A 24,423-nucleotide genomic window follows, 5' to 3' on the forward strand; every position below is an offset into this window, starting at 1 on the left:
ACTTCTACTCGAATATTTATGCTGCTTCTTGTACTTAAACTTCTTCTGGGCCTAAAATGGCTCAGTGGGGCCTAAAAACATGGCAAAAACGTCCCCATTCCCCTGAGAGGGCATTTAGGAGCAATTTTTTATTTTATTTTATTTTATTGCAGTAGGAAGTGTGGACTTCCAAGGTCTCCTGTGGGGCCTAATGCCTTCCACATTTGCCCCCCCCCCCTTGATCCACTATCTTTCTTTTTTTTATGTGTGGCATCCAGAGCAATGCACAGTATTTCAACTGTAGTCAAATCATAGATTTGTAATGGTACTGTGGTATTGACCATTTGGTTTTTTTTAGTCCTTTACTAGTGCTTTCTAATGTGAAATTTCACAATTACACACTGGGTTGACAGATCTACCATGCCCCCAGGATCTCTTTCCTGGTCAGTCACTGCCTACTCAGACCTCATGAATGGGATGAATATTTTTATAGGTAATTAGATTTCCCAAAGCATACCAGTTGGTTGTTTTTTATTGAATCTAGATTTTGCTGTATGCCAGCTTCTTCATGTTACAATGTAACTGACATTTAGGCGAATATTAAAATGATAACCTGGCAAACTCATTATTGTTCAGTGCTCCATTGTTGTTATTTTCTAGCAATATGGGGGAACCAAAATTAATTTTTGTATAAAACAGCAAAATGTAAATTGAATCAGTATGCAGTTACGCTTTTTGAAAGCTTGTTAGGTTAAATGCTATCATGTAGTGTGCCCAGTCTGCCTTTGATTTGGCAAAGAAGCCCTGCTTTTTATTGTATGTATTGTTTTTAAATTTGGGAAGATAACTTCAGAACTAAGAGTGACTTCTAGATAAGTTTGTTCTCTTACTATTTTATTATGAAACTCATTGAGCAATGGTTAGTAATTGATGGCTTGTGAGTGTGATTAACTGAATGTATAGAACATTGCCAATTCTGCACATACCCTTGGCTTCATACACATTCTTTGCTCTACACATGCTCTCCATGTGAACTGACCTTTGTTAAAAATATTTCCTTTGCCCCATTGTAATACTAAGCACAATAAGTGGGTTCTTTTGCTTGGGTGCTGATAGACTTGCTATTGTATACCAGTCTTTTTTCTTTCAAATGTAATGTCATGTTAAAACCCTATGAAATTCATAGAATCACATAAGTAAAAAAGGTGTGCTTGAAGATGTGCACATGCACACACACACATTTGAACAGAAAGAAGGAATGTATTGGGGTTTAAATTGTAAGATTGGGCACAGGAAACTGTTCTGTTTTCTTTTACTTGTAAAGTGCACCATGTACAAGTATGGCATGATGATGATAGTGTTCTCCACGATTTATATTTATGTGATGAGAATCAAAGATGTAATTGCAAATGTGCAGTATTTGGAAGATTTATCACATTCCTCAGGTGCTATTTGCAGTACTTGAGTATTAGTATACCTATAACCACATTCAAAATGCATGTAGTTGTGCATGATAAACAAAAACTAAAAAGGCATTCTCTAAAATAAAATAAAAATGCAGGAAGGCCCTGGATGGCAACTGTTATTCTGAGCTAAGAGTGTTCCTTGTGTGTATGAGGGAGTTAGAGAAGGTGTGGTAAAAGGTGCCTTATGAGAAGCCATGATGAGACATGACTGGACAGATACCTATGCTGGGGATAGTCACATGAAGATTCCTGTCAAGGAGGATGAAATCTGGAGCCATAATAACTATAATGTTTATTTGCCTCCTGAGTCCAGGCTTGCCCTTTATGGACAAAGTAATTAATGAGTTAATCATATACCAGAGAATCATCTTTGTAGCTATACAGTGCTTATTACTTGCACATTCTTTCTAAAATATGTTGTAACTCTCAAGTTACAGCGTGAAATCTTTTCATAAAAATACAACACAACTTAGGTTATTTAGTAATAATAAGTCAATTAGAGAACTATTTTCTTCTTTTGAAGTTCACCATGAATAGAGAGGTGAATATCTAATGTATACTTTAAAATGCAAGACTGGCTGTAACTGTTTATGGTATTCTCTTCTTTTCCTTATTTATTTAAAAATGAATATATATCAACATTCAGGAGAACTTTCAGTCAGTGTAGTTTACAAAAACAAAGTGAGGATAAATAAAATTCAAAGTATTTAACACTTCTCATGATAAAAGATGGGGGGAAATATTTAAAAGTTTGAGTGAATAAAAAGTGAGTTTGTCTGCCCCCTTCCCCCCCCCCATCAAAATAACTAGAAGGGTAGCATGGAAAGCAATGAGTTCCAAGAGAATGAGCAAGGTCATGCTTTCTGATCCTTCTCCAAATATAGTAGAGTGACTAAGGACATGTCTTTAACCAAATGCGGCCTGAAACCATTTTGTAATGTGTCCTAAGAGCACAGAGCTTTGTACGGTCCCACACAACACTTGAGCACCTTGCTCAAAGTACTTGCTATGAAACTCCTCAATATGTTTGCAACAACAATATGTAAATTAAAAAGCCTCAGTATGATTTTATAAAGATTATATAATTTAAGATAAGCTGTGTTTAGAATTCAAACTGTAAAGTGTCTCCATTACCTCATACCCACTGAATTTTTTAAAATAAAACATCTCATTTGCATAGTTTAGTCACAGTCTTCTTTTTGTCAATTAAAATCTCCCAAATAATCTTTCCTCATAAAATAGTAATTTGGATCCCTACTCATTTGATCTGCAGTTATCTGCACTGTTCCTGACTTGGAGCAGCCAGAACTGTACAAAATACACACTTCAGTATAAAAACACTAATCATAGAATCATAGAGTTGGAAGATACCACAAGGGCCATCCAGTCCAACCCCTTGCCATGCAGGAAATCTCAATCAAAGCATCCCTGACAGATGGCCATCCAGCCTCTGCTTAAAGACCTCTAAGGAGGGAGACTCCACTGCCCTCCGAGGGAGTGTGTTCCACTGTTGAACAGCCCTTGCTGTCAGGAGGTTCTTGTAGCTTGCATCCATTGCTCTGGGTCCTAGTCTCTGGAGCAGCAGAAAACAAGCTAGCTCCCTCCTCAGTATGACATCCCTTCAAGTATTTAAACAGGGCTATCATATCACCTCTTAACCTTCTCTTCTCCAGGCTAAACATCCTTAGCTCCCTAAGTCATTCCTCATGGGAATGGTTTCCCGACCCTTCACCATTTGTTACCCTCCTTTGGACACGCTCCATTTTCTCAACATCATTTTTAAACTGTGGTGCCCAGAATTGGACACAATATTCCAGGTGGGGCCTGACCAAAGAAGAATAGAGTGGCACTATTACTTCCCTTGATCAAGACACTATGGCCTGTTACAGACTGCCAAAATAAAGCTGCTTCGGGTCTCTTTGGAGGTATGCTATTTAAATAATGCATGGGTCCTATGAGTCCGGAAGTCGCGCCAAAGCCACACTCCATTCCTAAGCACTGGAGTGCGGCTTTGGTACAGCTTCTGGATTCTTAGGACCCATGCATCATTTAAACAGCATACCTCCAAAGAGACCCGAAGCAGCTTTATTTTGGCAGTCTATAACAGGCCTATACTTCTATTGATGCAGCCTAAAATCGCATTGGCCTTGTTAGCTGCCGCATCGCACTGTTGACTCATGTTCAATTTGTGGTTTACTTGGACTCCCAGATCCCTTTCACATGTAGTCTCGTTCATCCAGGTGTCACCCATCCTATATCTGTGCATTTCCTTTTTTTGCCCTAAGTGCAGTACCTTACATTTACTGGCAGTTTTATTTTTGATCCCTTTCCTAATGTTTCCTAACATGGAATTCTCCTTTTTCATGCCTGCCATATACTAGATTGACATTTTCATTAAGTTTTCATTATGGCCAGCATATTTTCTCTTTAATTAGTCAACTCTAGTTTGGACCTCAGCAATATATATGTGAAGTGAAATTTTTTGCCTTGTTACACTTATATACACTGAACTGCATTTATCATTTTGTAGAATGCTCTTCACAATTCCTTTTGTGTTTTTTATCTACCCTGAATAATTTGATGTTGTCAGAACATATAGCCATCTCACTTATCACTTCTGCTTCCAGATTATTTGTGAACCAGTTAGAAAGAAATGGTTCCAATAGAGAACATTAGGAGACATCCCTGTTTACCTTTCCCCACTGTGAGAAGTAGCCATTCATTTCCATTCTGTACTCTCTGACCTTAAACCAGTCATCTAGCCACAAAAGGACCTGTCAACTTGTTTTATGACGGCAAAGTTTACTGAGAAGTGTTTGGTGAGTGACTTTATCAAAAAGCTCTCTCAAATTCCAAGTAGATAATGTCTGCCACATCACTCCTATCCACATTCCTCTTGACACTTTCAAAACTTTAAATGGCTAGCTAAATAGGACTTAACCTTTATTCTTTGCCAGCAATAGCTGGGAGATGTGTGTGTGTGTGTGTGTGTGTGTGTGTGTGTGTGTGTATCAGGGTGGGGTAGTGCAGGCTGCATGTGGAAAATGAAGCTATTTTGTGACCCTTCGGGCCCCCACATTTAAAAAAAAATAATACATTTTTCCCCATTGTGCCCCAAGCATTTCTCAAAAAATGTGAGGGGAAAAAAATTCCATTTTTTTTTGCCTCCGTGGGCCATTTTAAACATATAAGTGGCCTTTTCACCAACAGTAAGTAATCCAGAAGTTGATTTCTAGTTCACTTCCTTTTGAGGGGAAAAATAGCTCTTTTGGTCTTAAAATGAAACAGAGAGGGCAAAAAACACAGAGAAATGTCCTCCATGGGCATTTGAGCAATTTTTAAAAATAAATAAATAAATAAATAGGGAAATATGTTCCTATAAGGTCCTATGAGGAGCTAATGCAGCCCCCTAATCCCCAAATTGTCACTGATTGTCTTATAGGCTTGATGATTTTTCATCACCATTTTATTCAGAACAGCTATTAAACTAACTGGCCTGTCTTTCTTTTCAATCCTTTTTTTTTTAAAACAAAACAAAACAAAATAATTGAAGTTACATTCCTTCCCCAGTTCTTTAGCACTGAGGCCAAAATTCAGGCTATATTCCAAGCATTTTGAAGATGTTTGACACTCCTTGACAGCAGTCTCTAATTACAGTGGACCCTTGTTATATGCTGGGGTTTGGCTCCAAGATCCCCTGTGTATAACAAAATCCATGTATGCTCAAGTCTCATTAAATTTAATGACATAGCAAAATGGTGTCCCTTATAAAAAATGGAAAATCAAGGTAAATTTATACTTTTTTGGAACATTTTCAAACCGTGGATGCTTGAATCCGTGTATAAAAAATCTGTGTATAAGAAGGGCCGACTGTAGTTTATCCAGTTGCAGCATCTCAAATCACAAAGGGACTTTTAGCGCAAATGGTTTCCAGATCTTCCTCCCTACAATAAGGGGTATAGAAAGATGGGTGTGCAACCAGTTTACAGGTTTATTCAAAACAAGGAAATATAGAAGAAACCAGGTGAGGCTGTCACCTTTACTTTACATTCAGCTCTTCAAGGCTTTGAGTTGCAGGTTCTCTGGAGGTAATTTGCCATTTCAGGTTGTTTCTATTATCATTCATCTTGCTGCTGTTCTTGTGAGCATGATCAGTCAAGATGTATTTCCAGCAAACTGAATTTCTGTTCCATCAGTCCAGCTGCCATAACCTTGGTGATTTAGTCCTGGTAGTGCAGTCCCTAGCTCAAGGCCCTGCCTATTCACTTTCCTGTTATTTAGTGTCTTACTTTTACTCAGTTTTTTCCTTCTCTAACACTCCCTTCTCTGCTCTTCCCCTTCTTTCATATGCTGTGTATACCAACTCCACCCACTATCACTATCAGTTTGTAATCCTTTCCTAGTTTCTTCTCTGGCCTATTTCCCCTGATGGGCTTCTCTCTCCATCTTGCTCTGCCTCTGAACTGCACTTTCAGCTCATGGCTCCATCTCATCATTTAAAAAATAAAAAATAAATGTCACCTGCTGAAGGCAAATGTGTCCTTCATGACAGCTTTCTCCTTACATGAAAGATGAATTGAATAGCACTGTGGTCATCATTACCAAATAGAGTTCATTAATGCAACTCACTGAGAATTAACTCCAGAACAGCCTCCTCCATGGTTGGTTCCATGATCATTTGTTCCAAGATACAGTCATTTTGGATACCTGTATCTAGAGACATTGTCTTTTTTGTGGTCCAAGTATACATTATTATATTATTAATTATATTTATTTGTATCCCATTCTTTTCCTAGAACTGGGACTCAGAGTTCAACAGTATTTATTTATTTATTTATTTATTTATTTATTTATTTATTTATAGAATAATATAATGAAAAACATAGAAAAGAGGTACATTAAAATAATTAAATTATTACAATATTAATATAGATAACTATTAAAATAATAATATACATTTAAAAGAGAAAACGGTTTAAAACACTTTAAAATGAAACAACATCCCAAGCTGGTCCTTTACAAACATTCCATTTTAAAAGCCTGTCTAAACAAGGAGTTCTTAGCCTGCTGGCAGAAGGCCAACAAAAAGGGAGCCATTCTAGTCTCCCTGGGAAGCGACTTCCACAGTCTAGGAGCAGCCACTGAGAAGGCCCTCTCCAACGCCATGCCCCCCAACTGTGCTTGTGATGATGGTGGGACACAGAGAAGGGCCTCTCCAGAGGATCTGAGAGTCCAGGCCACTTCATACAGGGAGATACGGTCTATCAAATAGCCTGGACCTGAGCCATATAGGGCTTCATAGGTCATAACCAGCACTGTGAATACACACACATACATGCATTCCTCAGTTCTGAGAGTAAATTAGATTGTCAACTACTATATTTTCTCTTTTCAAAATATTGTTAATGTCTCTCTCCATCCCAAGATCACCCTGAGCATTTTAGTCATGTAATAATAATATATACTACAATATATTGCTTTTTGGACCTGAACTTCCCACCATAGATTTCTGCTTCTGCTAAGTTTTCTAGTTTATTGGGCATCATTGAAGTCCTGTCTTTCTTCCTCTATAATTTTTACTCATTTATATTCTATTGATTTTTTCTGCTATGCCATGTTCCTTTTCAAACTGCACAATTACTAGAGCACCCCACTTATTCAACAAGTTAGAGACTTAGAGCACTGTCAAAAAGTGCAAATCATTGAAATGTGGAATCCAAGCTTTTATTAGCTTGCAAATGCATTTTGTCCACTATAAACAGCATAAATAATGTACTTTCTTACCATTTAGACATTCTCTCTCAGATCTTGCACCACATATAACTCCTATATGTGAAGAGCCACTGCAACTGGGAAGCAGAGCAGTCTTGGCTCCCTCCTTCTCCTGTCCCAAACTGAGTGAGCTGGTATCTGCATGCCTCAAGCTGGACAGGGTTTGCTGGGTTGCTTTGGCTTTACACTGCTTCCCCATCACAGCAGCAGTCCCATCAAAGCTCCATCAACCTGATATAGAGCTCTGGATAGTTTTTCATGGAATCAAAGATAAATGGGGTCAAAAGGGCTTAAGTACCCCTTGCCATTGAAGAAGACTCAAAAGGAAAGGACTTATGATAGATAGTCATCAAAACACTGTTTAAAGACTTCCAAATAACCAGTGCTTCTGAAAAGGGTTGAAAGAGCAGATTGTTGAAAAGCAGACCATCAAAAAACGGGGGAAGCCTGTCTAGCACAACAATTCCTGAGGAATCCTGGAATTTGCAGTTGAGGGAGGGATATTTAGAATTGTCAGCCAGAGAGGTCTAGTGCCTCACCAGACTGAAGCCACAGAATTCCATAAGGTGCAATCATTGCAGCTAAAGTAGAGTCATAGTGCTATAACTGTGTAGTGTGAAAGTGCCCCAAGAATTATTTCATGCAAACTTCTTGCTCAAAGGTTTCTAGCATTGGATGGATGGATGGATGAGTAGATAGAGGAATGACTATCTTCATTTATTTTAAAATTTTATTTTAATTTTATCTAGAATATAAGTTCTACTTGGGTAGGTATATGTGTGTATCCATTTGCCAATTGTGATTGTCAACTTCTCCCTTGTTTGGATTGCCTAGGATTTCTGGATGCTTACTACCAATGGATGATTAAAAAAAAAATTAGACACTATTCTCCAAGGATTTAAATGCTGTTGTGTGACCATGTTGAAATTCAGTGCCAGCATTTATTTATTTATCTGTCTGTTACATTCAGTTCATCTTATTTTATACAAGTCCCAAATCATTCCATAAACCTTGTTTCCTAACATTGCTGTCCGCCCTCCAACTTGGAGACTTCTCAGCTCTGCCTATTAGTTCTTCTTTTATATAGAATGGGTAGCATTTCTGGCAATGTGACCTTGGAAGTCCTGAATTTCTAGATCCTATTTAGCATTCTAAATTCTGATTCTAGGAACCATAATTGTGTTTCTTGTCCCCACTGGTGCTGATGTGGAATATGAGTGTTGATGTCTTTCCTGCACACTCTGCCAGATTATCTAGATGACTTGTGATACTCTCAGCCTTCTCAGCAGTCAGATGCCCATGTAGTCAGCAGTCCTGTCATAATTTCATATTTCTGTATTTACATTGATTAATCACTCATTGCTGAATCTCTTACTGTCTCGTTTTGTTGATGGCCAATTCACTACCAAGGTAATGGTTCCCTTCTAGTGGTAGTGCCTTCATAATGGTGTTCCTTTTCCAAGATTTTCTATCTGTAAAAGCTGGGGACACAGCATCCTACAAGTAGGATGCCTCTGTCACATTTCTAATAGTCTTATCTACTTACCTTTCTGAGTATTTCTCAGCAGTTAACTTTTGTGGTCTTGGCGTGGGGGACTATGTACCCTAAAAGTTAGGAACTCATTGTACCAAGGACACAGCCACAACTTCTGCCCCATATGCAAACAGCCATATGCATGTCATTCACACTACTGGTGGCTTTTTAGATTCACAAGGTTTGTTTACTTGACCAATTAAGATTGAAAGGGAGGGGTCACAATTCTGTCCTCATTGCATTGTTAATAACCTTTCAGAAATCTTGTACATAATTTGCCTCTCTGACTGTACCATGTTTAACTTAATAATAAATGAAATGCGGTCAGCTCTCCATAACAACAGACTAGCTATCTGTGGTTTGGAGTGTCCATAGCTAGCCCCACTCCATTTAGATCAGTGGCTGTGCATGCATGCAGCCATGCTGATGCAGATACTCACACGTCACTGTCTATAGATTTAAATAGACTTGAAGGGTGTGTGTGTGTGTGTAGGAACAAAACCCCTGCCAATATGGAGGGCCAACTGTAGTTGTAGTTTTTCCTTGTTTTATATAATGTTCCTTTTAGTGAAAAGGTCCCATCCATATTCATTGTGGAGAATTGTATAACAGACATACAGAATCATTATGGTTATTTATATACAGCCAATAGAGGGATCTTGCACTTGTGTACATACAGTGTAAATAGAACTTGACAGTGCTTAACTCTGAACTGGTTAATTCTTAGTCATATAAATATAAAGCCATGATACAGGCAAGAGTGACCAGTAATCCAGTTTTATGTTATTTTATAAATATGAGTATTTCAGTGTTGCAGAGTATTGTACACTTGATAATGCCTCTTAGGGAATAATGCTCCTTTAAAATTATCTGGGCATGTGAGAGATTCCAGAATACAGGTATACCTCAGTTAATAAAGTAGATGTGTTCCTGGGCATTACTTCTTCAACAGAAAATTTGGTACCAGAGGCAGAAACAACATGGAAAGAATAGGTATAGGATCTTACAACCGCCCCGCCCCGCCCCCCAAAAAAGTTTTAACATGTTTCAGTAAACTTTTTGTCCAAAACTAATAACATGTTTGTGTAATGAAGCAATCATGTCAGGTCAGATGAACTTTGCATAAGTAAACTTATTTTGAATCTTCGTGAGACCAGTTGAAAGCTTCTTCCAAAATGCATTCAGGAATAATTTTTCTCTTTCCCTATGATTTCATTTTTGGTGGTGGAACTTCTAGATCTCCGCTTTTTAACATGCTGGGGGCATTTTAATAGGCAAACGTATCTTCTATGTTTTGCTTTTCAAGCATGCTCAGTAAGTTATTCTGGAGGCAGCTGCCTGTTGCAGGAAGACATACAGAGCTACAGCATAATTTCAATTTTCCCCAGATTAAACTATATTGCATTGTTTACTGCAGACACATTGCTGCAACCCAATACTGAAAAGCCTATGTTTCTCCCAATGCCAGTGCTGCCAAGAAAACATCCAGCAATAGCCAGAGAAAAAGGAAAAGGGGAGTCTGGTTGGGTATAAAAAGACTTTATAAAAAGGAGCTTTTTGCTAGAGGTTTTGTTAAGAGAGGTATGCCTGTGCTTCAAATGAGAATCAATTTCAGTACCTGTTTCAAAAACAGATCTTTGTTCCTATATTGTGTGTTTGTATCCATGCTCATGATGTTAGAAATGCTTCAAAACAGTTAATAAGTGCTCTGAAAATGCCAAAGAGCTGAAAGTGTTGGTTGAGAACTGCCATGGAGTATCTCTCAAATTGACATGGCAACTACGGCTGATCCTAGGCAATGTATGCCCATAGGGTTCTTTGTTAAGCGTAATTGTTAAGCTTAAACAAATAAACCTGTTTCTAAGTCTATACTAGTAGTGGCTCTGAGTCATGAGTAGCTGAAATGTTTAATTTAGAGGATTTTGTTTAAAATTAAGGCTGAATTTAAAGCTTCTGTATAAGAACATTTGGTTTGAAATTTATGAGAGGGAGAATAAAAAGAAGGCTGAACACCTAGGTTTGCTTGCTGTAGCTCCCTTGGGCACCTGCTGACTGGCAGCTGCCCTCTTCCTCATTTGCTCTCTAGGACCACACAGTGATGCTCTTTGCAAGCAGAAAGGTGGGATACAATAAATAAATAAATAAATAAATAAATAAATAAATAATGTTGCTATACTCCTGAGGTTTCTGTAGAGTTTAAAATGGCAGGGTCCATTGAATTATGGTGAGGTTAAGAGGACAGAGAGAAAATGTCTCCCTCTCTTGAATACTAGATTCCAGTGAAACTGAAAATACCTTAGGTTGAGGAGGTAAAAATGAAAATGCTTAATGATACAACACTAAAATGCTAGCCACTGACAAACTGTTCATTCCTTTCCCTGTTTACTCAGAAAAGAACCCCTTTGTTCCACAAGGCTTGTTCACTGAAAAGTCTGATTAGAATTGCAGTACGAGTCAGCTTTAAAAGTGGGATGAAACAATTTCATGTAAGGTAGGGACTACAAACTGCCATGGGGAATGAGAGCTAAATGTTCTCTCCATGTTCTAATGCAGTATCGGTATAAATGATAGTTGCAGTGGAATAATGAGGAAAGTCTGTTCGTTTCCTGGACTAGACAGTGACAGTGGCCTCCTATTCTGTACTTCTGCTGCCCTTTCAGGTTACTGTCTAGGTCACATGGCAGGCATATGTTGTTTGATCTTCTCCCTCCTGCCCTCCTTCCTTTCACTTCCTGTCACAACCCACTAACCTAAAGGCCCTGTTCTTATATAATATAAAGTGTGGCTTCTGCATGTGACTGTCATGATTCAGAAACCCTTTGGGTCCAAGTAATTCCTTTTTGACTTTACCATCATATGCATCCTTCCCGGTTTCTCCCCCTCTTCCCTAACAGCCTATTTTAGGAAGTCATTATGAGTGTGATCTGCTGCTGGCAATCATAACTCTGTGAAGAAGTTTGATAGGCTGCCTGAAGTTATCAGAGAGTAGTTTGTTTGTAATGATTTGGGTCCAAAACACTGCAGAAATAATCAACTTCAAGATCACTTTAACTGCTCTGGCTCACTGCTAGGGAATCCTGGGAACTTTAGTTTATGTGCCACCAGAGCTCTCTGGCAGAGGAGGCTAAATGTGTCAAAAACTACAGTTCCCAGAATTCCCTAGCATTGAAACAGGGCAGTTAAAACAATTTCAAACTGGATTATTTCTGCAGTGTGTTTTGGACCTAGGCCCCTGCAACATCAGGGTTTGAATCACCATTTGCCCATGAAAACCCACTGGCTGACAAGTCACCTTCTCTCAGCCTCAGTGGCAAACTCCTTCTGAACAAATCTTGCTAAGAAAATCCTATAGTAGAACCTAGTCTTAAGGTCACCATAAATCAGAAATGACTTGAAGGCACACAACAACATTGTTATACTATAGTTGTTGCTGTTATGTGCCTTCGAGTTGTTTTCTACTTATGATGACACTACAACATTTTAAATAGAATTCCTACTCCTTTCTCCTTTTTCAGAGGGAGATACCTCATGTACTACTACTGTAGATATACATAGTTATGTTTTTTTTATTTTGTTCAAATTGGATTATGTCCTTCAGTATGTGAGCCTTAAATTCATTTTTACAGTAACACCTCCTTTTTTAAAATAATAATAATAATAATAATAATAATAATAATAATCCTTGTCTTGTTGAACTGGAAGACTAATTTTGATTTAGGAAGTCCAAAAATAGGAAATATTCCTTCAGTTTCAGTTTCTTTGTTAAACATCTTCATAACCTGACTGAGAAGTAACTTTTGTCCTGAAGAGTGCTACATGTAAGTCATGTAAATCAACAGTAAATTGTTTCTAGTTAAAGTGTAATGTAACCGAATCTCACGCTATTAAAATGACTATATGTGTAAATATGTATTTACTGAAAGACTCAAAAATAGTATTTGACTGTGTAGGTCCTGCCAGTAATGTTGAACAGAGCATTTTTTTGTGCTTTTCTCCATTGTTTCTGTGAATGTTTTATTTTCCTTCTCAGCAAGAGATATCAGGTAATAAAGGGTTTTATTTTTCTCTCTCTGAGTTTTACTTTATTGTATTTAATGTATTGTCAACAGTGTTTGGGGATGTTCTACTTTTAATCAATTTGATAAAACATCTAACTGCAAAATAGTGCCTTCAAGTAAAATTTATAAGCCACTTTGTTTTTCTAGTATAACAACACTATCCCATTTTAAAAATATTCTCTGTATTTTAATGTATCATTTTATGATGAACATTAAATGATTTTACTGGTGAAAAAATGAAGACATTTAAATTTTCTCTTATCATCTTTCCTAGATATATGGGCCATTGGCTGTATATTTGCTGAATTATTGACTTCAGAACCAATCTTTCACTGTCGTCAAGAAGACATTAAAACAAGCAATCCTTTTCATCATGATCAACTTGATCGCATATTCAGTGTAATGGGATTTCCTGCAGGTAATCTAATGCCACTAGAAAAGATACCGTATATACTTGTGTACAAGTCGACCTCATACATAAGTTGAGGGAAGGTTTCAGGATCAAAATCCTGGATTTTGATATGACTCATAGATAAGTCGAGGGTAAAACTTTGGGGGCTGTAAGAAAGGATGGAAAGCGAGAAATACCACTTCATCCCTCCTTCTCCTTCTCTGGACCTCTCCCAATCAATTCTCAGGTGCTGGAGGAGAAGTTTAACATCCGATTGAGAAAGGAAGCAAGTGGATTTGAATGGAGAGTTGTTTCCATAGGAAGCAAGGTCTTGCAAAATGGACTGGAGACAAAAGCAAGTGGTTTTAAATGGAGAGGTTTTTTCCCCCCATAGGAAGCAAAGACTTCCAAAAGAGAGCAGAGAAAGAAGCAAGTGGATTTAAATGGGAAGGTTTTTCCATAGGAAGCCAAGTCTTGCAAAACAGAGCAGAGAAAGAAGCAAGTGGATTTAAATGGGGAATTTTTCCATTAGGAAGCAAAGGCTTGCAAACGGACTGGAGGGAGAAGGAACTGGTGTTCAATGAAGTTTGGGGCATCAGGCTTGCTTGCTTTAGGACCTTTGTAAGCACTACTGATGTATTGACCCTTATATAAGTTACCCAAAATTTTAGGGTCAATTTTGGGGCATAAATTTCTCAACTTATAGTTGAGTATATATGGTACATTATTTATCTTTCTGCAAAATCCTTGATTTAGATTTTCTCAATTAGTTACTTACATGCATGTAAGACTGAAAGCAGGTATTATATTTTATATACAGTATCTCTTCCCATATTTTTAAAACTTGCCAATCACTTTTTTTCTACAAAGATAAAGACTGGGAAGACATTAGGAAGATGCCAGAATATCCTACACTTCAAAAAGACTTTAGGAGAACAACGTAAGTAATTTATATCTAGAAGTAATGGTAATTATGTTTCAAAAACATAGTCACTGGGATCAGCTTTTTGGTGGCTTCATTCAGGATTAATGGTATGAGAAACTACCATGGCAAATTTCGGGTATGCACTTTCTTCCTCTTTTCCCTCTTTCCTCTCCTAAGGATGGAAATGTGAAGATTTTGATCGTGATATGTAACAAACAGCTCTTTTCTGTTTTGCTTGGATGGTGATTGTACAAATCAAGACAGTTCCAAAATCAGGATTAAGATATGAAAAAAGAAAGGAGTCCATTGCAACTTGCATCTGTCACTTTCAGATGTCTTCTCTTCACATGCAGAAGAAGGGAGAATGTACATGTCTGAGGTTCACTGCAGGAAGTCTTTTTAGTGCTAAACCATGGCTTGGCCTTATGTTTGAATGTAGCCATTGTCTCATTTCTTCCTCAGATTTTAAAATACAAAGACCTCTCATGTTCAGGTTTGATTGCTGTAATGTATTTTTTGCTGCCCTTGAAAAATCTCTGGATGATTCATCTGGTTTAGAATATGATGTTATTGTGTGCCTTCAAGTCGTTTTCAGCTGGTGAACCTGTCATGTGGGTTTTTTGGCAAGATTTGTTTAGGGGGGTTGCCTTTGTCTCTCTTTGAGGCTGAGAAAGTGTGACTTGTGAAAGGTCACCCAGTGGGTTTCTATGGCTGAGTGGGGATTTGAACCTTGTTCTTCAGAGTTGTAAACTAGTGCTCAAACCATTTTACCTTGCTGGTCCTCTTCAGAATATGGCAGCCAGGCTGTTAATACAGACAATCTGCTGTGAGCATATTGTGCCAGTTTTAAAAGCACTATTTCAGGGTTCAGTTTAAATTATGAGTAACCTGTGTCTCTCAGATGTTGTTGGATTACACTTCTCATAATCCCTGATCCCCAGCCATGCTGTCTGGGTCTGATGAGCTCCACACCTTTCTCATCCTGGTCTAGGGTATGTGAAGGACTGCTTTTATCTACCTGAATCTGTTTAATAATTTAAGTCATAATTAATCTTAATAATTTTCCACTTAACATAAGTAACCATATGTTAACACATCGATATATATCACAGTGTAATATATTTCAGGATCAATTTCATGTTATTTTAAGTAAAGATGATTGGCAGTCACATGTCCCCCAATAGTTTCACCCTCTACCATGCAGGCATATACACCAGTAATAAAACATTACAAAGGGTTACTTGCAAAGAAAATTATTCTATATATTGCATCTATATTTGTGATAGTATTGTTTTGAAACATGTTTTCTTTTAATTTGATTTTCCAGATATGCCAATAGCAGCCTCATAAAATATATGGAAAAACACAAAGTCAAGCCTGACAGCAAAGTATTCCTTTTGGTAAGTTATGATTTTGTTTGCTTGTGTCTCATAGTGCTGTTACAATATGACCAGTATCATAGTACTTTTTTGAGTGTTTTATAATGTTGCATCAACAGCTCTGCCCTGTATATGTTTACTAAGAGGTGTTAGATTGAGCATACTCCTAGGTATGTTTAGCATACTAGGCTCACATTATTCTGGTAAAAAACAAGGCTGAACATGCACAGATTTAAAAGTGTAATGCAGTCATTTGCTGTTCTGTATTATTTTTGTGTTTTCAGTAGCATTAATAATTTCACTGAGGCTGATAAAAGAATTGTCAATTAACCCTAACATTCTGGGACTGATTAATAATTAACAGGTCACCAGGTGGCGTACACCCAAGAGTTTGTAGAGAACTCAAATGTAACATGACTAATTGTTGTATTGAATCCTATTTGCAAGCAAGGTGGAGATTATTGGAGGCTGTTGTTATTGTTGTTGCTGTCATCATCTCCTTGTGAGATTCCAGGAAACATTAGGCTGGGCACTGTGTTTAAGCGAACATGAGCTTAGATGGATGCCATATGATGATAGACCCAAGAGAGAATTATATTTCTTCCTAAGATACCTTTTTAAATTTAAATAAGGAATAATAGAAGTGGTTGGCTCATGTTTTACTGTGTTGTGTTCCCTTGGTAATTTCTGTCATGATAATTATTACAAACTGTTTTCTCTTTTCTGTGTATGAAATCCTGTGTAGAAAACTGAATGTGCTCAAATTTAATATTCGGTTTCATTTGGCATGTATGTCTAAAAGTTCCAGATATTATATAAGCTTAATTCCACTAATATTTTACTACATAGCTTCAAAAACTTCTCACTATGGATCCTACAAAAAGAATTACCTCAGAGCAAGCTTTGCAGGATGCTTACTTCCAGGAGGACCCACTGCCTACATCAGAGTATGTGTCTTTCCTGTTCTTTAAAGCTGCCCTTCCACCAGATTATAAATTTTGGTCTCTGTGGTTTATTTGTACTAATGGACTCCCACTGGTGCTTTGTTTCCCTCCCACTGTACCTAACAAAGCTGCATGGAAATCAGAACTTGATGGTTACTCAACTGTCTGGAGTAGATTTTGAGAGTCCAGTCGCCCCTCCGTTTTTGCGTGGGATCTGTTCCGGACTCCCCTGCAAAAACAGAAACTCATATATATTCAAGCCCCATTGGCTTGAATAGCTGCATGCGCCATAGGTGCACATATCATTTTTGCCTATGGGGTTCGCCCCTCCACGAATAATTGATACCATGGACTTCAAGTCCGCGAAAACGGAGGGGCAACTGTACTATCTGGATTCTAGGGCTATAGTAGGAATCATCCCCTCTCACTTTTACTGATCAAAGCTGTTCCGTAAACAGAGTGACATAGATAGATCCATCCCTACATGACCATTTAAATATGTAAAAGTATTTCCCTGTCGATCGCTCTGAAAAACTACTCTGCAAAACAAAAGTATGAAACCTAACAATTTACTTGCCTTTTTAGAAGGCAGTCAGTTTGATACTGATCTTCAGTAGAACAAATTCTAAATAAAGTAAGAAAATTTACGGGGATAATGTCAGGGATTGGGTTCATCAGACATTATTGCCAAATGTTACCAAACCGATTAATCTTAACTATGGCTTAGAGGGAAGAAAACTCAGGATAATAATATATAGCAGGACTTTTGGCCTGTGGAAAATCATAAAAATTAACCACTTCAGACTTCATGGGTATCCATAGTTAATTAAAAATAGAAGCAAATCTCTTTATAGTCATGCTGGAGGGGAAGAACTCATAAGTCCAAGACTAATTTATATAATGCTAAACCATAGTTTAGTGTTATAGCAAAAAATAAAAAGAATGTGGTGATTATCATAGTTTAAAATTAATACAACATTACTAGTTAATGCATACTGATATAATTTATTTTTATTTTTATTTTTTTCTATTCTAGTGTTTTTGCAGGCTGCCAAATTCCTTACCCAAAACGAGAATTTCTCAATGAGGATGAACCTGAAGAAAAAGGGGACAAGGTATAGTTCAAATACCACTTTATCAATTTAAAAGAAATCATGATTCCGAAGAAAGAAAGCTGACAGAGCATAGGGGCTTGCACTGAATAAACAGATGTTCCTGGTCAAAGTCATCCCAACACAAGGTCATGGGACACTATTGAAAAGTATATAATTTTCATGCATGACAATTTATAAGCAATTGGGCTACTTTGTATTCAGTACTCTTCAGTATATTTAGACACTGTTAATAACTCGTGGCTGGAGGAAGAAAGAAAAAAAGCCTTAAGCTGTAATCATCAGTTAACTGATGATGTCTTGAAAGAGCCTGCAGTTGATGAGAAATGTCCCTCTAGCTTTTTATGCCCTATATTCTTTGTAGCAATGGAACTTGACTTGTTTTTGGAAATACGTGAGTCTTCTTTTTTAGTTTCTTCACATATAGAGAGAGGACCTCGGGATATGGGTTTTAAAGTACTGAGCACTTTTTTATAGCTGTTTTATGTTTTGGAATGCCGATTCTCAGTATTCTTGACAAGGGTCCCTCAGTTGCAGAAACCTCTTCCCTTAGAGGAGAGTCAGAAATGAATATGTGTTTATAGCCCAACTGTCTATGTATTGATTTGATCTTTTTATCTGCTCTTGTTTAATTTGTGTATTTTCAAGGCAGTTGAATTCTTATTCTTATTAGTTTCATTTTTAAATGAGCTGAATTAGATCAATGATCCTAATCACCCCTAAACCAGAAATAGAGGATGATAATGGGGGGGGGGGGTGTCACTTTACTCTTCTTTACTCTTTTTCTTCCTTCCTTGTAGAAATCTCTCAGTATTCTGTCTTGTCTTTCCCTCACTCCTTTTCAGTGTATTTATGGGTCACTAGATAAGATCCTCTGGAATGTCAGCATTAATTTCAGTTCAGTATTTTCAATATGTTGACACCCAACCTTTCACTTTTATTTGGCCTAGAATTTCTTTCAGTATTGGTACTTCGTTAGGGACAGACAAGGAGTGGCAATATCAGGAATAAGATATGGAGTAGGTATTTTTAAATTCAGGGTGTCTTGAAAATCTATTTGATTTGGTGATATATAAAGTGGAGTCATGTGGTAACAATGTTCTTTGAGATCATGCCTAATCTCAAAGATCATTGTTGGTAACATTGCTGTAAGGCCAAAGAAAATCTTTGTAATGAAATAACACAGTATATGATGAGAATGACAGAAGTATGGGGAGGTAAGGATCCAGTTCTGACACTGAAAGAAGTATTTTTAAGAAAAGGGGAAATAAATCTGAATCTGAGAATACAAGCACTTTCTTGCATGTGTGAGCTGTTAAGGAAAGAAAATGCAGAAAAGTAATTTGTTTCTTCAGCAGTTGCAAGTCGGGCCAAGGCTTATCAATAGTTCAGCAAATGACCTCTGGCATTTGTGTGAAGAGGGGACAATTGATTTTTAAGCACTTTCCCCATCTTACCTGCAATGTTAAATATACAGGTAATGTGTGAATGGCAGTATCAGGGATCTTGATACACAAGAAGAAAAAAGTAAAAAAAGCATAACAACATTCAGCCAGGAATCAAAGGTGTTTAAAACTAAGATTGGAGCAAGTATTAATTATATGGAGGAATACAGGGGGAGAGAGAGAGAGAAAGAAAGCATACATGCTGGAGGTAAAGATGAACATGGAAGCATCTTTTCATAGAGGACAGGTGGTATATTGCAGCTGATATAGATCTTGGAGATGTGGCTAAGGACAGCAGAAAGGAAGAGAATACCTGGAAGGATATGTAAAAGAGACCTTGCTCTGTTCATGTTTTCCTCATTTTCTCTGTGTCACTGGTTTGGTTTGTGCCTGGTCTGCTGTAAAATGGTCTTTACGGCAGTTTAAGGCAATGGTATTCAGTGAGATGAATATGGAATGTGCTCTCCACATAGAAGTGTTTTTTTTAAAAAATCCTTCAAAACTAATTTGTTTAGTTAGCACATTCCCTCTCCCTCTCCCCTTCCCCCATACATATAAATACGCACACACTCCTAAACCATTTAAGATCCATTTTTCAACTCTCAGACCGTAGCTGAAGCCTAAACTCTTGTTATAAATGTCTTTTTCTGAAATAGTCTTTTCAGGTACTAACAAAAAGTGCCTGAAGAAAAATTTTCCTTTAGTTCATCTGGCTATATTTCAATCAGCTACTTTGCACTATGATCTATGGTGGCAGCACATTTCTGTGGCCATAAAGCAAATACACAGTTGCATACCATAGTCTTGGCTGGTTTGTTTCATTGAACAGTGTCATTCCAGAATGTCATGTCATCTTTTGCAATAAAAGTACAAGCGTGGCTTTAATTGAAGCTTTTGGCATTGGTAACAGAGTTTGCATCATTAGTGGTGGAAATCCTTTTTGCTTTGTATTGCTGGTATTTAGTTTACAATGAAATCTTTTTGTTGCACTCAGGAACATAGAAAAAGGAATGTTGACACCAAATCCAACTATTTAAAAGGGTATTTTAATCCTTACTTAATTTTATTGTTAAACACATGACAAGTAGTGCTTCTTGTGATCAGGTGTTACAAGATACAGGAAGAGTTGAAAAGTCAACTGGTTTGATAAGATCCTGTTGCTATGCTGACACACACACACACACACACGCCACAATGTGTTTAGACTTCTTTGTGTCCCATTTTCCTTTTCACAGCTCCTTCCAATAGCACTGTTTCACTCTTTGGACAGCCAGGCTTCATTCTCTGTGCCATTGTCTGTTTATTGCCATTCTAAAGATGCTTTTATTCCTGCTCTTCATAGTAACTTGTACTGGCTCCTCTCAGTAATTTGATATTGAACCATGGATTTGGATAGATATGGATGGTGTTGGCTGTGATTCACTAACAGCCGGATGGTGCCGAAGAGGAAGGCCTTGACCTATAATAATCTTTGCCCAGGAATTGAGACAGGAGTCTTTCTCAATGCCTGGGACTGAATAGGGGACCTTTTGCACAGAAAGCATGTGCTCTACAATTGAGCTGCAGCATTTTTCCTTGTAAACAGGCAGCATACTAAGAAAAAGTAACTTTGGAAGGATTTGAGTAGGGATGTACACACACACACACTAATCATAGGACCATAACTGGCAGAGGAACAAGCCTGCTCCTTGAGAATTCTGGAAATGTATCTTCAGAGTGAATTATAGTTCTGAAAAGGTACTTAGAAGAGTACTATTGACCATTGCTGGACTGTGTTGAACTGGTTCAGATATGCTTTATATAGTTTAAAAACTTTTTCTGTAAAATTAATTCAAATATAAATATTTAATTGAAGAAAAATATAGAACAAAAGATTCTTCTTCGTGGTCTCTGCGAATCACACAAATGGGTTTATTCTGCGCCTGCGCAGCAATCCTCGGAAACTTCTAGAATCTCCAGGCAGAAAGCAATGTATCTTTTTGCAACTTTTTGGCGGTAGCCCCGCCCACCCATATATAAGGCCCCTAGTGGCCCGCTCCTCTTCAGTTCCTTCATTCCGCCGCGCTAAGCAGCTCGAGGAACTTCGCTTGCATCTTGTTGTTCTTTCGATTTGAATCTCTGGCATTTGACCTTCGGACTTTCACTTGACCATTCTTCGGACTTTCCCTATCGGCTTGTCTTCTACGTGATCTTACAGCTTGACCTCGGACCGGTAACGGACTTGATTACCATGGCCTCGTTCAAGCAGTGCACTAAGTGCGGGGTGAAAATCCCTAAGGCCGATGGTCATGAAAAATGTGTCCTTTGTCTGGGGGAGTCCCACATTCCTGGCAACTGCCCCCACTGTAAAGCTATGTCGGCCCAGGCCCTGAAGAACAGGGACCGGACACTTAAGGCTGCGCTCTACGAGAAGGTTTTGAGCCAGCCCAGTGGTTCTGGAGCCTCTGGAGATGTGGACGCTCCCAGAGCCTCTAAGAGGAGAGGGGACAAACGCTCCGACCACGAGAAGAAACGGGCCTGTTCTTCATCTCCGCCAGCCAAAAGCCGTCGCAAGGGCCCTCCAAGTACGGTCTCAGTGCCTCCACCTGAGTCGAGGCCAGCACCGTCTACATCCCCAGTAGCCGAGCCGGCGAAGACCCCAACTCCGGTACCGGCGTCTTCCCGGATTGTACCCTTGGAGCCCAGGGTCCTCCTTGCAAGCCACCGCTCTGCACCGGCGGATGCCCTGCAGATCGTGGACTTGGGTTCTGAGTCTGAAGGGGAGCTCCACGACTCCGATGCTCCCCTATCCCCACAGAGAGCCAGACCCCGTTCTCCCTCTCCTCCGTTTCCATAAGGACAAGGTGGTGCTCCGGACAGACATCACTTTCTTGCCTAAGGTGGTGTCTGCCTTTCATATCAACCAGGACATTGTTTTGCCGACTCTGGCTCCCAATCCGACCACGGACTCTGAGCGCCAGCTCCATGCCCTGGATGTCCGCAGGGCGCTGGTGTTCTATTTGGACAGGACTGCTGTTTCCAGGCGTTCGGAGAGACTTTTTGTATGTTACTCCGAAGCCAAAAAGGGGCTGCCGGTGTCACCGCAGAGGTTCTCCAAGTGGGTGGCCAACACCATCCACCTCTGCTATGAACTGGCCGGGAAGCCTCTACCAGGTCGGGTTAGAGCCCATGCAACTAGGGCGGTAGCCGCATCCTCAGCCTTTTTGACGGGGATTCCCCTTGAGGATGTGTGTAAGGCAGCTGTCTGGTCCCAGCCATTGACATTTATTAGACATTACAGGCTGGATGCAAGGGCCAGGCATGATGCAGCCTTTGGGAGGGCAGTGTTACTGTCTGCCATGCACTAACCTGTGTACTGTAAATAAATCACTCAGGTACTTGGTTTATATATTTATTGTCATTTGACTGTTTACTATTGACACTCCCTCCTCCACAGACTACAGCTCGCTAGTCTAAACCCATTTGTGTGATTCGCAGAGACCACGAAGAAGAAGAACAGGTTGCTCACCTGTAACTGTGTTTCTTCGAGTGGTCATCTGCGAATTCACACAAACCCGCCCATCCATCCCCTCAGTGTCTGCTCATTTGACAACGCTTGTTGCTGCGCTGATTAGCGGCTCATTCGGAACTGAAGAGGAGCGGGCCACTAGGGGCCTTATATATGGGTGGGCGGGGCTACCGCCAAAAAGTTGCAAAAAGATACATTGCTTTCTGCCTGGAGATTCTAGAAGTTTCCGAGGATTGCTGCGCAGGCGCAGAATAAACCCATTTGTGTGAATTCGCAGATGACCACTCGAAGAAACACAGTTACAGGTGAGCAACCTGTTCATCTCAACAACATGCTATAAATAACATAACCTCCAGAACTGTCAGCCATTTTTGATCACTGAACAGACAGGATGGATTTTAATTTGCAGATATAATTTCCACTTCAACTTGCTTAATAACAGCAGAAAACACTATTTCAATTCATTTCTTTTGGCAGTGAAAATCAGCAACTATAATGTAAATATGGCCAGATTTGAAAGTTTGTGAACAATTCTGGTTGACCACAATAGAATATCACGACATCGTAGGGCTGAAAGGGGTGAATAAGGTAACTAAAATGCTCAAAGGTTTTTTGGGGAAAGTACTTTAGAAAGAGATTCAAGAGAATACATATAACCAAAGTTTATAAAATGTCGTTGGGAAAAGCAGATTCAGATATTTTTTCTTCCTCCTAGATTTCTAGAACTCAAGGATAATGAAAAAAGTTGTTTGACTGTAGGTTCAAAATGTATTTGTGCAGTGCAGTTAACCTTCTACAGGATGTGATGACATCTATTAGCTTAGATGGCTTTTTTTAAAAAAGTTACACATATTTATGGAGGAAAGCTTTGTCAAAGAGCATCAGTCAGGAGAGTTAACCGGAACCTTCCTATTTAGTGACAGGATGTCTCTGAATGCCAGATGCTGGGAGCAAATAAGGGAAGACCATCATATCTTTGTTCTGCATTTAAACTTCCAAGGAATTGGCTTTGTCTGGAAAAGCAATATTTCACTTGATAGATTTTTGTCTAATCTGGCAAAGCAATGTTTTTTTAGTTTCATTTCCACTGAGATGAGGTAAATGAATGAATAAAATAATCTAAGTAAAGGCTAATTCATTTTGTACAACTTGGCTTTGATCAGGTACCTAATCTCTGCATGGTATTTTCACACTGTGAGCTCCAAATTAAAATCTGAACTACCTAGATATTTCTTATTGAAAAACTAGACACACTAGTCATTTTGAAACACAGCTCTAGAACTTCCAATGTATCCTATGGTCTAACTTGGAAGACTTTGGGAAGTACCGTATCTCAAGAATGAAGCACATGATTCATACACAAAAGGCTTCAGATTCATTTTCTGGTTTCTACTGGTAGAACTCACAAAAATCCTATGTAAATTCTGGTGAGATCATAAGAAATATAATGTCTCTTTTGAAGAGAAGGAGACTTCCGTGGTTTTGAATATTGAAAAAACAACAACACATTTTTCTGAACTGGAACTGAGTTTAGATTAAGGTTCAGTTTGATTCCCTGAGCAAATACCCCATAACTTATTCTACCTATAAAATGACATGACTCTAAAGCTAGCATGCAAGTAGACTTATGTAAGCCTATTCTGAAATACCCCTGAATATTTCAAAGCAGTACAGTATGAACTCTGGAATCTCCTGATCCACAGGCTTATCACTCGGTGTGTGTATGTGTGTGTGTGTGTGTGTTTGCATTTTGGTGTAAGTTTCAACAGAAGTTCCAGATTTATATGGAACTCTGACTTTATAATCAGGACTGAGTTCTTATAATGCTAGCTAGTATTTTAGCTGCTCAAGTCATTTCGAAAATTTCCTGTATTATACTTCCTTTCTGTTTTTCAAATTGTAAAAAACAA

The 24,423-nt window shown here is 38.6% G+C and overlaps 1 protein-coding gene across 4 annotated transcripts in view; it reads left to right on the forward strand.

Moving 5' to 3' along the window:
* CDK19 (cyclin dependent kinase 19) overlaps nucleotides 1–24,423 on the forward strand; it is a 140,794-nt gene that overhangs the window by 105,649 nt on the left and 10,722 nt on the right. For all 4 annotated transcript variants that reach the window (XM_089530570.1, XM_089530569.1, XM_089530567.1 and 1 more), the window contains 5 exons: nucleotides 13,084–13,227; nucleotides 14,071–14,140; nucleotides 15,453–15,525; nucleotides 16,354–16,451; nucleotides 17,485–17,563. In XM_089530570.1, the coding sequence (XP_089386696.1) occupies nucleotides 13,084–13,227; nucleotides 14,071–14,140; nucleotides 15,453–15,525; nucleotides 16,354–16,451; nucleotides 17,485–17,563 (464 nt within the window). The remainder of the gene's footprint in view (nucleotides 1–13,083; nucleotides 13,228–14,070; nucleotides 14,141–15,452; nucleotides 15,526–16,353; nucleotides 16,452–17,484; nucleotides 17,564–24,423) is intronic.

The sequence above is a fragment of the Sceloporus occidentalis genome, unplaced genomic scaffold, assembly GCF_023333645.1.
Source record: "Sceloporus occidentalis isolate IW3139 unplaced genomic scaffold, rSceOcc1.0.p SCAF_6, whole genome shotgun sequence".
NCBI lineage: Eukaryota > Metazoa > Chordata > Lepidosauria > Squamata > Phrynosomatidae > Sceloporus > Sceloporus occidentalis.